General features: G+C 52.6%; 2 protein-coding genes across 9 annotated transcripts in view; one reads left to right on the top strand and one right to left on the bottom strand.

Moving 5' to 3' along the window:
- The window catches only part of CDH23 (cadherin related 23), a 131,356-nt gene extending 128,089 nt beyond the window's left edge, over positions 1-3,267 (top strand). For 3 of the 5 annotated variants that reach the window (XM_010714300.2, XM_031554396.1, XM_019617533.2), the window contains 6 exons: positions 593-633; positions 900-960; positions 1,162-1,291; positions 1,397-1,519; positions 1,679-1,792; positions 2,249-3,267. In XM_010714300.2, coding sequence (XP_010712602.2) covers positions 593-633; positions 900-960; positions 1,162-1,291; positions 1,397-1,519; positions 1,679-1,792; positions 2,249-2,569 — 790 coding nt within the window. In that variant the 3' untranslated portion in view covers positions 2,570-3,267. Of the gene's footprint in view, positions 1-592; positions 634-899; positions 961-1,161; positions 1,292-1,396; positions 1,520-1,678; positions 1,793-2,204 lie in introns of all 5 variants that reach the window. The other 2 variants (XM_019617525.1, XM_031554395.1) reach the window with 2 other exon arrangements.
- A 181-nt stretch (positions 3,268-3,448) lies between these two features.
- On the bottom strand, positions 3,449-11,433 carry LOC100544291 (prosaposin-like). 4 transcript variants are annotated; one of them, XM_019617536.2, is made up of 14 exons: positions 10,569-11,433; positions 7,493-7,617; positions 7,300-7,377; positions 7,088-7,213; positions 6,695-6,883; positions 6,418-6,561; positions 5,876-5,932; positions 5,735-5,743; positions 5,548-5,658; positions 5,397-5,474; positions 4,960-5,322; positions 4,802-4,882; positions 4,624-4,719; positions 3,449-4,543 (listed from the first exon to the last, which is right to left on the bottom strand). In XM_019617536.2, exons 1-14 carry the CDS (start codon positions 10,627-10,629, stop codon positions 4,508-4,510), a joined length of 1,554 nt encoding a protein of 517 aa, XP_019473081.1. In that variant the 5' UTR covers positions 10,630-11,433; the 3' UTR covers positions 3,449-4,507. The 4 variants fall into 4 exon arrangements, with proteins under 4 accessions (XP_019473081.1, XP_019473082.1, XP_019473079.1 ...); XM_019617537.2 differs by having other exon boundaries at positions 7,300-7,374; XM_019617534.2 differs by having other exon boundaries at positions 7,493-11,433.
- Positions 11,434-11,589: the final 156 nt, after the last annotated feature.

Below are 11,589 nucleotides of genomic sequence, written 5' to 3'. Positions count from 1 at the left end.
CCATGTAGTAACACCTTAACTTTTTGTTACTATACTACTAGTACTATTACTCTAATATTATACATATCATACACAAATCACTTATTTTATATATTAACAGTGTGTATATCTGAGTATGTGTGTACGTCTATATATAAAGATATATGTGCGTATGTGTGTACGTGTGTATATAAAGATATATGTATGCATGTCTGTATGTGTGTACATACAGATATACACCTACACAGGTATTATACAGATGACAGACGCATATGTGTGCGTGCGTATACGCATACGGCGCTATGCAGGCGTGCGTATACGCATACGGCGCTATGCAGGCGTGCGTATACATACATACGTTATATAATTTACTTTTTATTTTTATAATATAATATAGTTACTTTTACTTTGCCTCTACCCCTCTATCTCTCCCAGATGGCGATCATTGTGCTGGCCGTCCTGCTCTTCCTGGCTGCCATGCTCTTCATCCTCATGAACTGGTATTACCGCACAGTGTGAGTAGTGCCCAGCTTCCAGTAACCCGCACGTTCTTCTCCTTCCATACATCTTTCTGATCTTCTCTGCTAATTTGCTGTATTCCTTTCTCTTACAGGCACAAAAGGAAGCTGAAAGCCATTGTGGCAGGCTCCACAGGTGAGCAGTGCTGGGGGTTTCCACCTGCATGGCTCAGTAGGGCACCTGGCTGCCTTGCATGGTGCTAGATGTGGAGGTGTGGTGGTAGGAAGCTTTCCCTTCACCCAGGCTCCCTGCCGTCAACCCCATCACAAAGTGCTCTTCCTCCCACTGGTGTCTTTTTTGTCACTGAATTCCCCTCGTAAAGGAACTCCTCCATGCCCATTGCTTTTTGCTGCTTGTAAGCTGCTGAGCTGTTGGGCAGCCTTCATCCCTGCCTTTTGCAGGGAATAGAGGCTTCATGGACATCATGGACATGCCAAACACCAACAAGTACTCCTTTGACGGGTGAGTTCTCATATTCCTGTTTTCTGAAACATCATGGGATGCTCTCAATGGCGTACTCACATGTTACGGCCAGGGATGAGCTGGCGGTGGAGAGTCTTCTGCTTTATGGAGAGATTCAGCTGGGCACAGTATTTGGGGCATTTTCTGGCTGCCCTCTCCTTGCTCTCTCTTGGGCTGAGCACTGTTCCCCTCCTGAGGCAGGGCCAACCCCGTGTGGCTAGACCCCTTCTGCCGGACCATGGAACTGGCGGCACAAGCCGAGCATGAAGATGACCTTCCTGAGAACCTGAGCGAGATCACTGACCTCTGGAACAGCCCAGCCAGGACCCATGTGAGATGCAGCCCCGGCCCTGCTCCTGGGGACACTTTCTGGCGTGCTCGCCCATTTCTATGCCCGTTCCCATGTTGACACCAAAGCCACTCTCTCCTCCTGCAGGGCACCTTCGGCAGAGAGCCCTCAGCTGCCAAGCCTGAGGATGACCGCTACCTGCGAGCCGCCATCCAGGAGTATGACAACATTGCCAAGCTGGGGCAGATCATGCGCGAGGGACCCATCAAGGTGAGCATCCCTGCCCCGAATCCAGCATTGCTTCCTCCCACCAGGTGCTACACCAGAAGGGAATTTTTATTCTGCAAGAAACACCAGGGTGGGGCCAGCCTTCCTCCAACAAACAGCTCTCTCCCTTACGTAACTCATCCTCTCTCCTCCTCCACCCAGGGCTCTCTCCTGAAGGTGGTCCTGGATGATTACATGCGCTTGAAAAGGCTCTTTGCCCAGCGGATGGTGCATAAGGCCACCTCCAGTCAGGGGGACCGCTCCTCGGTCACAGAGGTAGAGGGGGTGTGTGTGGGCATGGGGAGATGCTTGCTGTGCCCTTTGGGATGCAGTGTGTCCTCCTGGCCCCACAACCCAATGACAGGGCCTTGTGCAGCCCAAGGCTAGCTTTGCAATATCCAGATGCACAGAAAACTGCTCCCCAAAATGAGCAATGGGAGATCAATCGTGGAGCTCCTTGTGAAGAAAAAGGAGAATTGTGTCTCTCCTTCTCAGAAAGAGCAGTGATGCACTGACACAGGCTGCCCAGGGAGGCGGTGGAGTCACCGTCCCTGGTCATGATCAAGAAAAGGGGAGATGTTATACTGAGCATCATGATTTAGTGCTATAGTGGTGATGGGCTGACAGCTAAACTAGATGATCTAACTGCTACTTACAGTGTTAATGATTCTGAGTTGCAACTCCCCAGAAAGGAGTTAGGACACCCGGTGACATCTTGGTGGGATTTTGCAGCTCATCCAGAAGGACCTAGAGGAGGACGAGGAGCGCTGCCCCAGCCAGGGCAGCCTGCGCTTTCGGCACAAGCAGCCAGTAGAACTGAAAGGTCCTGATGGCATCCACGTGGTGCACGGCAGTACAGGTACACTGCTGGCCTCTGACCTCAACAGCCTCCCTGAAGACGACCAGAAGGTGCTGGGGCGCTCGCTGGAGACTCTGACTGCCGACTGCGGGGCTTACGACCACAACGCCCGCACTGAGTCGGCCAAATCCACACCCCTGCACAAGATGCGGGAGGTGATCATGGAGAGCCCACTGGAGATCACTGAGCTATGACCAGCGACATCCACCCAGGCCAGCCCGGGATGGCAGGGGACAAGCACACAGCTGGGGGCAGTGGGTACTGAGACCGGCACTCAGTTCCCTTTCCATCTGTCCCTGAATTTCAACCCAGCACCCTTGTAGAGCTGCGTCCTGGGAGAGGGCTCTCAAGACTGATTCGCCTTTCCTTGCGTGTCATTGAATCATTAAATAATTCATTTTTTTTTATTAAAAAACTAACCTTTTTTTTTTTAATAATGCTGAGTGAATGCAAGCGTTATGAGGCTGGGGGTGAAGGCAACCCGAAAACAGCACAGCCACAGCAAGTCGTCCCCACACAAACTGATGCTGGGACCAAAGCCCGTTGCACCCCAACTGTGGGCACCTGTGGCTGGGCAAGCACATATGGCCCGAAGCCATCCAGCATTACTGCTTGTTGTCACCTTTCCGGCAGGGAAAGACCCAACCGAAGACATTTCTCCATTTTGCTGGCTTTATCAAAACGTGTTATGATGTGGTCAAAAGAGAGAGACTGACAATAGCGGGCTTCTGGCTGTTGAGTGTTTGTGTGTATCCTCTTCCCCTTGTCCTCCCCCTCTCTTTGGCTCTCGGGTTTGTTCATTTGGGGGTTGTTTCCAACCGTTATCTTGTGGAGAGTTTTGGGAATGGTCTGTTACAGGAATCAGAAATACATTCCTTATGGCTTTGGTTAAGCTGTCGTTCTTCCTTCTCGTCCTGCAAGCAAGATCGCTATCGCACAGCCACCTTTTGAAAATAAAGCCCTTTAATTCCCTTAATTTATCCCTCCACCCACCCTTACAGCCTGGTTCTTGGGGAGAAACATGACACTGCACAAGCATCACCGTGGGGCCTAGAAGAGAAGGGAGACAAGAGCCAGGCTGATGGAGGTGTTTATTGGTGGTGTAGTGGGGCACACTACTGCCTCCTCACCACACTTTGGCATCAGGATCCCCTGCAAGAGATATTTGCTAGGAAGGAAACCCCAAACTCACTCATTTGCGTGTTCAGGGGATGCCCACACTATATATACATATATTCCAGCAAGGCTCCCGTGCCAGTGGATTGAAGGTGACCCCATGTTACATCCCATGCCCAGGGCTGGGGATACCAGCCCATGCCTCCCTGCAGCCAAGGAACCCCACATCCTGGCCCTGCAGTGCTGGGTTTGCAATCCTTCTGCAGGCTATGCCCATCCCCGCACAGCAGCAGGGTCAAGGCAATGTCCATCTATCTACATATACATAAATATATGTATTTATGTGTATATACATGTACACATAAACACGTATGCATATGTGTATATATACACACATAGCAGATATGCGTATATATAAACACATGTAATATATTTACGTATATATAAAAATGCCTGTTTCTAACCCAGCCTATGTCTTCTCCTTCCCCCCTACAACATTCATCTACTGCAGAAGTCATGCAAAGCCAGGCACGTGGAATCTGCTTTGATTCTTTAACTGATGACCATGGGAAAAAAATAAAATTAAAAAATTGCCCCAGTTGGGACCGAGTCTAGCAAAGGTCTTGCCAAAAATCACATGGGACTCATGGTGGGAGAGCACCAGCAATCTGGGACCAGCACTGCAGCAGCAGAGCCCATCCCAGTCCATGGAGTTGCCCTGATCATGGCTTTGGTGTCAGTTCTGGGTGGGTTGTGAAAGGGAACAACCAAAGGTTTTCACTCAGCGAATAGCATAAGGGAGGGTATGTTGAAACAAGCCTACCGCTGAGCTCCCAGTCCCAACAACAAGGCAAAAATCCCTTAACCTGATCCAAAAATCCAAGCCCCGGGGGTGGAAAAGAAGAAGGCGGAGTGGGCTGGAGTGCCCCAGAGCGCAGCAGGGAGCCTCTGGGACACCCCATCCCTGGTGCTGTGGCTGCATCCCAAGGGAGGGAGGGTCCAGGGTGGAGATGCTCCTAGTTCCACACATGCTGCCTGCAGTGCTCCACAGCCTGCAGGGAGAGATGGGACAGATGGGGGCTGCACCGCTGCCGGGTGTGCAATGGGCAGATGGATTGCTGCTGTCACTTACGTCACACTCAGTGGCTGTGGCCATGCTGGTGCACCAGTAGTCAGGTCCTTGGGCACAAGGGGTTGAGGTCAGGTCTGAGTCACAAGCTCGGATTTTCTGCCAAGGAGGAAATAGAGGAGGAGTGAGGTTGTACCCTGAAAGCTATCAGTCCCACCACAACCTGTGGGTTTGCACTCACAGTGCAGACAAAGTCAGGGTCCATCATCTGCACGAGGAGCCGCACAGCTGCTGGCTCGTACTGCATCACTAGCGCCTCGCACTGCAGGAAAGAGGGGTTGGGGTGAGCCTGGTGTTGGGGTGGGGATCAGGGACCACCCCAGGCTCAGCCCCACTGACCGTGCTGGTGAGCGGGCCGGGCAGCAGCTCACAGCCCTTCTCCAGCACAGCGCCCAGTTCCGTCAGCGTCTCGTTTTTCAGCAGTTCGTTATCCAGGTAAGTGATGAAGATCTGGCAGACGTTGCAGAATGCTCCAGCAGCCGGCTCCAGTGCTGCCTCCAGCCCTGCCCCCACCTCTGCCCCCTGGGCCGCCTCCTGGCGCGGACAGACATGCAGCATGGTGCACACAGCCTGCGGGTCGGTGGCCTCCAGCAGCATGATGACCACCGCCTTGCCGTACGAATCCACAAAGTCCTTGCACTGCCCAATGACGCTGTGCGGCAGCATGTAGCACACCTTCTCAATGTCGCTCACCAGCTGCTCCTGTTGGGTGGGAAGGGCGTGATGCCATGGGGAAATCCCCTTGCTGCCCGCAGCCCCCCACAGCCCCCGCTCACCTCCGTCATGTTGTTCTCCAGGAGGCTCTCAGCCGCCCGCACAGCGAACTCGCATATCTCACACAGCGGCGTGGCCTCCTGGGAGGGAGAGAAAAGGGCTAAGTTGCATTCATCCCATCCACCCTTACTGGCAGAGGGGACGGGGCCATACCGTATTGGAGAGTAGCGTGCCCAGGAGCTGGGCCATCTTCTCGGAGAGCGGCAGGGATCCTGGGTCTGCTGTGGGGCAGAGCTCCAGCATGCTGCAGAGCTCCCGTGGGTCCTGCGGAGACATGGCTCACATTCAGCCCACGGACTTGTGCTGGCCCTACTGGGCTGCCAGTGGGCATCTCGCTTACCTCAGCCAGCTGGAGGTGGGAAAGTGGAGGGCGGAGAGAAAAATATAAGAACGATCATTAAAAACTGAATTGCAACAGTGAGAGCTATCCAGAAAGTTGTAGAAGTAAAAGGAAGCACTGAGGAGCAGCTCTCCCGCTTACCAAGTGCCGGAGCATCCAGGCAGCTGTGTCTGCATACTTGACCAGGTAGTAATTGCACTGTGCAGGGAGAGCATAGGATTATAGGATCATCCAGGTTGAAAAAGCCCTCTCAGGTCACTTAGCCCAATCCCAGCCTACCCCCTCCTGCCCACATCCCTCAGTGCCACATCTCCACAGCTCTGGAACACCTTCTTTTTCTTCTGTGCAGCTTTCCAGACACTCTGTCCCAAGCCTTTAGCACTGCCTGGGGTTACGGCAATCAAAATGCAGGACATGGCCTTTAGTCTTATTGAACCTCATCCCATTGGCCTCAGCCCAGCAATCCAGCCTACCCAGATCGCTTTGTAGGGCCTTCCTGTCCCCAGGCAGATTGACACTTCCTCTCGACTTAGTGTCATCTGCAAACTTACTGAGGGTGCACTCAATCCCCTCATCCAGATCAATAAAGATATCAAACAAGATGGGGCACGGTGACCACCACTGCCTTCTGCCACCTCCCAGCCCCCACAGCCATTAGGATGTCCCTGGTGCAGCGACATTACCCTCTGTGCCAGGACGGGCCCCAGGCCCTCACACTCCTCCTTGGCACGGGCCACCAGTGAGCGAGCAGTGGTGGCCCCATTGCTCAGCTCCAACTGCACAGCTGCCACCAGCCGGGCGCAGTCCTCACACAGGTCCCCAGTGTCCTGCAAGATGATAGCAGCGCAACTCAGCGTCAAACCCGAACAGTTTTGCTCCAGGACCCTCATTAACCCAAAGCACCAAATGGTAGAACAGCACTGATAGATGGGCTGTAAAGGGAGAGGCAGTTATCAGTACCTGGGTATGCGGCAGGTCCTGGGGCTGGAGCAGGAGTGGGACACCATTGATGAAGGGCACAGCCAGTTGGGCCAAGTCCTGTGCCGGGTCAGCGGGGGCTGGTGGCTGTTCCTGGAACTTCAGGGCCCCTTCAAGGTCCCCCCGGGGTTGACACAACTTGATAGTGCCACACACCACTTTTGGGTCTGACTGTGGGAGTGAGGTAGCAGGCTGGGGCCGTCACCATATCAACGTTTATCCCCACACTAAAGCATCATTCCTATTTCCATCCTCTCCCTGCAGAGGTATTGTCTACAGCCTCCCACATCATTATAGGGCTGTATACCCCTAACATGCTCCCCACATTGTGTATCTCAAGGGGTTTCCCTGCTGTAGAGGTCCCCAGGCTGTTACCAGCACTTGCTTGCCCAGTTGAGCCAGGATGAGGACACCAGTGTCCACCATCTTCTTGCACTTGACCGACCAGTCCTGGAAGGGCAGATACTGACATCTCTTATCCAAGAAGAGCCGCAGCTTTTCCTAGAGGAGAAGAGGAGCACTCAGGGCTGGGCTGGCCCTGCAGACGCATGGGAAGGCAGCAGCCCATGCCCCCAGTGAGGACTCACCTCGGTGCAGTTGTCCTGCAGGATCTTCCCCATCATAGACACCACCACCTGGCACAGGTGGCATGGGATCCCCTTCTGCTGAGATAGAGAACGGATCAGGATGCTGCCTTAGCACTAGACCCTCTACACCTTCCCACTTCCCACCCCTGGATTACGGGCAAGTCAATCGACATGTTCCCCCAGTTGCAGTTACCCCTACTGGTTGGTCCCAAACAGCGAGCCGGCACAGCTCCAGCACCCCGCACTTGGCTGCCGTCCCCACATCACGGCACCACTCCTCCGGCTGCTCGCCACACTCAGGGAGGGGGCTGGCCCCAGCTGGGGAAGAAGAGGGAAACATGAGGCATACACATGGATCCCAAGGGTGGCATAACCTCCAACCCATGGACGGCCAGCCTGCTTCACGCAAGCCTCCCATCCCATCTCCTTGCATCCCATCACATTTCATCCCATCTCTTCTCATCCCAACTCATTTTAACCCATTCCATCACATCAAATCCCATCACATTTCATCTCTTCTCATCCCACTCTTTCCCCTTTCATCCCATTCCATCTCACTGCATCCCACCTCATCCAATCCCATTCCATTCTATCCATCACATCTCAACCATCCTATCATCACATTTCATCTCACCTCTTCTTATCCCATCTCATCTCATCTCATTGCATCCCACTTCATACCATCCTCTTCCATCTCATCCCATTACATCCTAACTTATCTCTCTCCATTCCGTCACACCCTCTTTTCATACCATCACATTCTGTCTCATTCCATCCTATCCATCTCATTGCTTCCCATTCCATCCAATCTCATCCCATCCCTGGCTACAAAGGCAAGGAGCGATGCTATGCTGCTCATTCCTCCTGCCCTGACTCGCCTCAGCTTTCGCAATAGCATCATCTACTATTATTTTATCTCTGCCACGTGCTGCTGACACCCAAATCTCACACAGCCCCAACTCTGCCTCCTTCTCCTTTTGCAACATCATTTATTGCCCTCAATAAAGACAGGCGCACATCACAGCATCTTAAAATCACAGTGAATGTGAGGCACCCACAGGCTGGAAGGCTGAATACACCTGGAAAGGCGTCACCGTATAAAAAACACTCATAAATCTTGCAAAATGAATAATCCAGAGCTGACAGCATCGCTCAGACCAGGCATGGTGTAATGCCACCCGATAAGCACCTCCCGCCATCAGTATTTAATTGCCACCTCCACTTGTCAGGATGCATTTTGTGTAGGCACGACAAGGCAAGCAGCATCCCTTCACAAGCTGCATCTACAGCAAAAGTGCTAGCACATCTCTCTGCAGTGCTGCTGGGCTGCTCCAGGGCAGGGTGGGTCCGACAGGGACTGTTCTCATGGAATAGTCCCACACAGGCACGCACACACTCACTGCATCCACTGATGTAGGTACAGCAACGGTGTGTTGAACAGGAACAGCAAGGCAGACAAGAGCTAAGGGGCAGCTCCATTTAAAAGAAAAGAGACAAAGCATTGCAACCTGAGACTATTTCTAAGCTGACTATATATAAAAATACCTATTTACGATACATACATCTACATGGCAGAAAAAGGAGCGCTGATGCTTTCCCCTTGCAAAATCCACCCTTTATTTTTTTAAGCCAGTTCTCCCTCTTGATGCTGCTTTGATGAAGGAAAACAGGACTGCACGCAGAAATATGATGCCACAGTTAGGAAAGAGGGGTGCGCAGCCCCAGCATGAAGTGGCCCAAGATTCCATTCCCACCTGCCACATCCTCCCAGATCAGACAGCTGTCCATTTTAATCACTGTTTTCATGGATGTTGGGTCACCAGCTCATCCTGCAAGATGCTGAGTAAGCACGGAAGGGGTTGCACGCACCACACAACCCAAAAACACTGAGTGTGCACATTGGGATGGCCCAGCTTGACCCACAGACACAGCCCCACCTAATCCAACAGCCACGAACTGATTGACCCACAGACATGGGCACCTCTACCAGCACCAGGCTGGAGACCAGCCACACAAATGATCCCCAGATGGGAACAGCCCTCTGAAGGACACGTAGGGATGGGATCGCTGCTGTGCCCTGAGCACATTGCAGGGCGCGGAGGAGCGTTCGTTCCACAGCTGAGCCGGCTGAGCCCGGAGAACCGGTTGTGGTGCAAGCCTGGGGGTGGCATGTGGGCCCTGCGCCCCAGTTACCAGCCAGCAACACACTCCCCAAATGCAGCTTTTCCCCCAAAACCATCCAAGGATCTGGCCAAGAAGAGGTGATGTTAACGTTGCTGGTGGGAAAACCTTCCAGGAATGAGGAAATGAGGAGTTGGCGAGGATGTGGAAGGGAGAGCTGCACTCCCTCTCACCACAGGCTGGCTCCAACGTGCTGAGCACACAGGTGAATTTTCCTGCTGGTCCTGTTGCTAGTAAGGAAGCTCCCAGCAGCCCGTGCCCCCCCCAGCACGTCCCCATGTGGGGAGCACAACTCCATCGCAGTGCCAACACAGCACAGGTTGTGGAGTCCAATGGGAGGGTGGCCAAAAGAAGTGCACAAAAGGTCTTAAGTTCACCTTCCTGCATCTACAGAGCTCTGTGGCTTCCCCAAGGAATTTTCTTGTAAGTGCTTCCAACCCCCTTCCCTCCCTCTGTCAGCAAGGATCATTGGGTACAGACCCCTCTGCCTTCTGCTGCCTGGGGAATCTGCTCCCAAAGCCCTACTGGTCAGGGCTCCAGGAGCTCTCCAACATTGCACCCGGTAACCCAGAGCTCACCAAGACCCAGCTAGGAAACTCAACAAAAAAGGTTTCCCGCTTCCCTACCCCCAACCCAAGAGAAAGCTGTGTGCACTATTCTGATTCCCCACAGTACAAGCAATGGCTCCCACAGCACACATCCACATCCAGGCCCCAGCACAGAGGGCAGCAGCCAAGCTGCTGAGATTCCACATTGACTCATCCTCTTCAATCTCATCTCCTCCACTCCTCTTGAGCCCCTACAAAACACCAGCTCTGCTGGCTCCTACAGGAATCATTTTCTGCACTTAAAATCACCATTCAGGGCAAAAACCAGAACGCTCAATTCCAAGTGAACAGGAATCAAAGCACAACCCACTGGAGAGTGCCCAAAACCACAGAGGACAAGGAAGCATGCTACTGAGTTTGAACCTTTCTGATCCTTTATGAGGAACACACGCTCAAGATAGCTTGGAATAGTTCTGGGGTTCAGAGGCATTTTCTGAGCTCTCTTGAGGAAAGAGCCCTACGCACAAGGCCTGACCTTACCTTGGTAGGACCCCAAGCACACGGAGAGGATCAGCACCCAGCCTCTCCACTTGCTCGCCATGCTGTTCCCAACACAGTCCTCAGTGCTGGTTATTTCCCGTGCTTCTCCCAGACTGAGGAATCTTGGAACAGCTGGGAGAAGTAGTGAGAACTGACACCTACGCACAGCAATTACCACACCCCTCTTTATGCCCTGATTATAAAATCAACAGCAGTATGCAAGCAGAGGGAGGGACCAGAGTTGGGCAGGTATTCCCAGGAGGTCAGAACCAACCAGGCATCATTTCACAGCCCAGAACCCACTGCCCAAAGCTAGCACAGGTATTAAAGACCAGTAAGTTTAGTCAAGAGAATCAATGGTGTCGTTAAGCATTTATAAGAAATATACTGCAATCAAAATAAAAACAAGAAATGAAGACACAGGAAAGCCACACTAAATGATAGCAGGCTGCAGTGCTGACTCGCAAACAGCTCCAGCGAGAACTCCCTCCAGCCCGTGCATGGGAATTGCAACACCCCAGTGTTACCTCACAGCAGGCATTGCGCTCATCCAGGGAAGAGACAAGCAGCAGCAATCCCTGGCAAGCCCACAGCTGCCCTCCATATAAAAAGGCTTGATAGGACATGCATGCTGCAATGTAAACCTGAATCCTGTCATTCAGCCTCAGGATTCCTGGCATCGCCCTGCCTCTGCTGCAAAAGCTTCAGGTGACATTCTGGGACGTGCCCTCTTCTGCCTTTGAGACAAAGGGACGCTGACAAGATCCTTCAGGAATTAGCACACACCAAGGGAACAACGGAGTTACCAGTTTACAGAGGTTTTTATTGTTCATTAAAGAAGCTTTTGTGCAAAAAAAAAAAAAATACTAGAACAATAGTTCTTTTAGTAAAGACACTAGCATAGTCCCCCCACCCCACACGTAACGTACAAGACGACGGTTAGGAGGGTAGGGTCCCACCAATTCCTACCAGGAAGGTAGTGGAAAATTAAGTAGAAGGATTACCTACGACAGGAGGCACC

The sequence above is a fragment of the Meleagris gallopavo genome, chromosome 8 (assembly GCF_000146605.3).
Source record: "Meleagris gallopavo isolate NT-WF06-2002-E0010 breed Aviagen turkey brand Nicholas breeding stock chromosome 8, Turkey_5.1, whole genome shotgun sequence".
NCBI classification, from domain to species: Eukaryota; Metazoa; Chordata; class Aves; order Galliformes; family Phasianidae; genus Meleagris; species Meleagris gallopavo.
Note: the sequence above shows the minus strand (reverse complement) of the source record. Positions and strands in the feature narration are given on the sequence as shown.

What these genes read in the sequence shown, in the direction of transcription:
- LOC100544291 (XM_019617534.2), bottom strand. Translation starts at nt 7,762, where the DNA reads ATGAGAAGAGATGGGATGAAATGTGATGGGATGCAAGGAGATGGGATG. An exon ending in AACTGGGCAAGCAAGTGCTG is followed by an intron (nt 6,884 to 7,087) that starts GTAACAGCCTGG and finishes TCACTCCCACAG; the next exon opens with TCAGACCCAAAAGTGGTGTG. An exon ending in GCACGCTACTCTCCAATACG is followed by an intron (nt 5,475 to 5,547) that starts GTATGGCCCCGT and finishes TCTCCCTCCCAG; the next exon opens with GAGGCCACGCCGCTGTGTGA.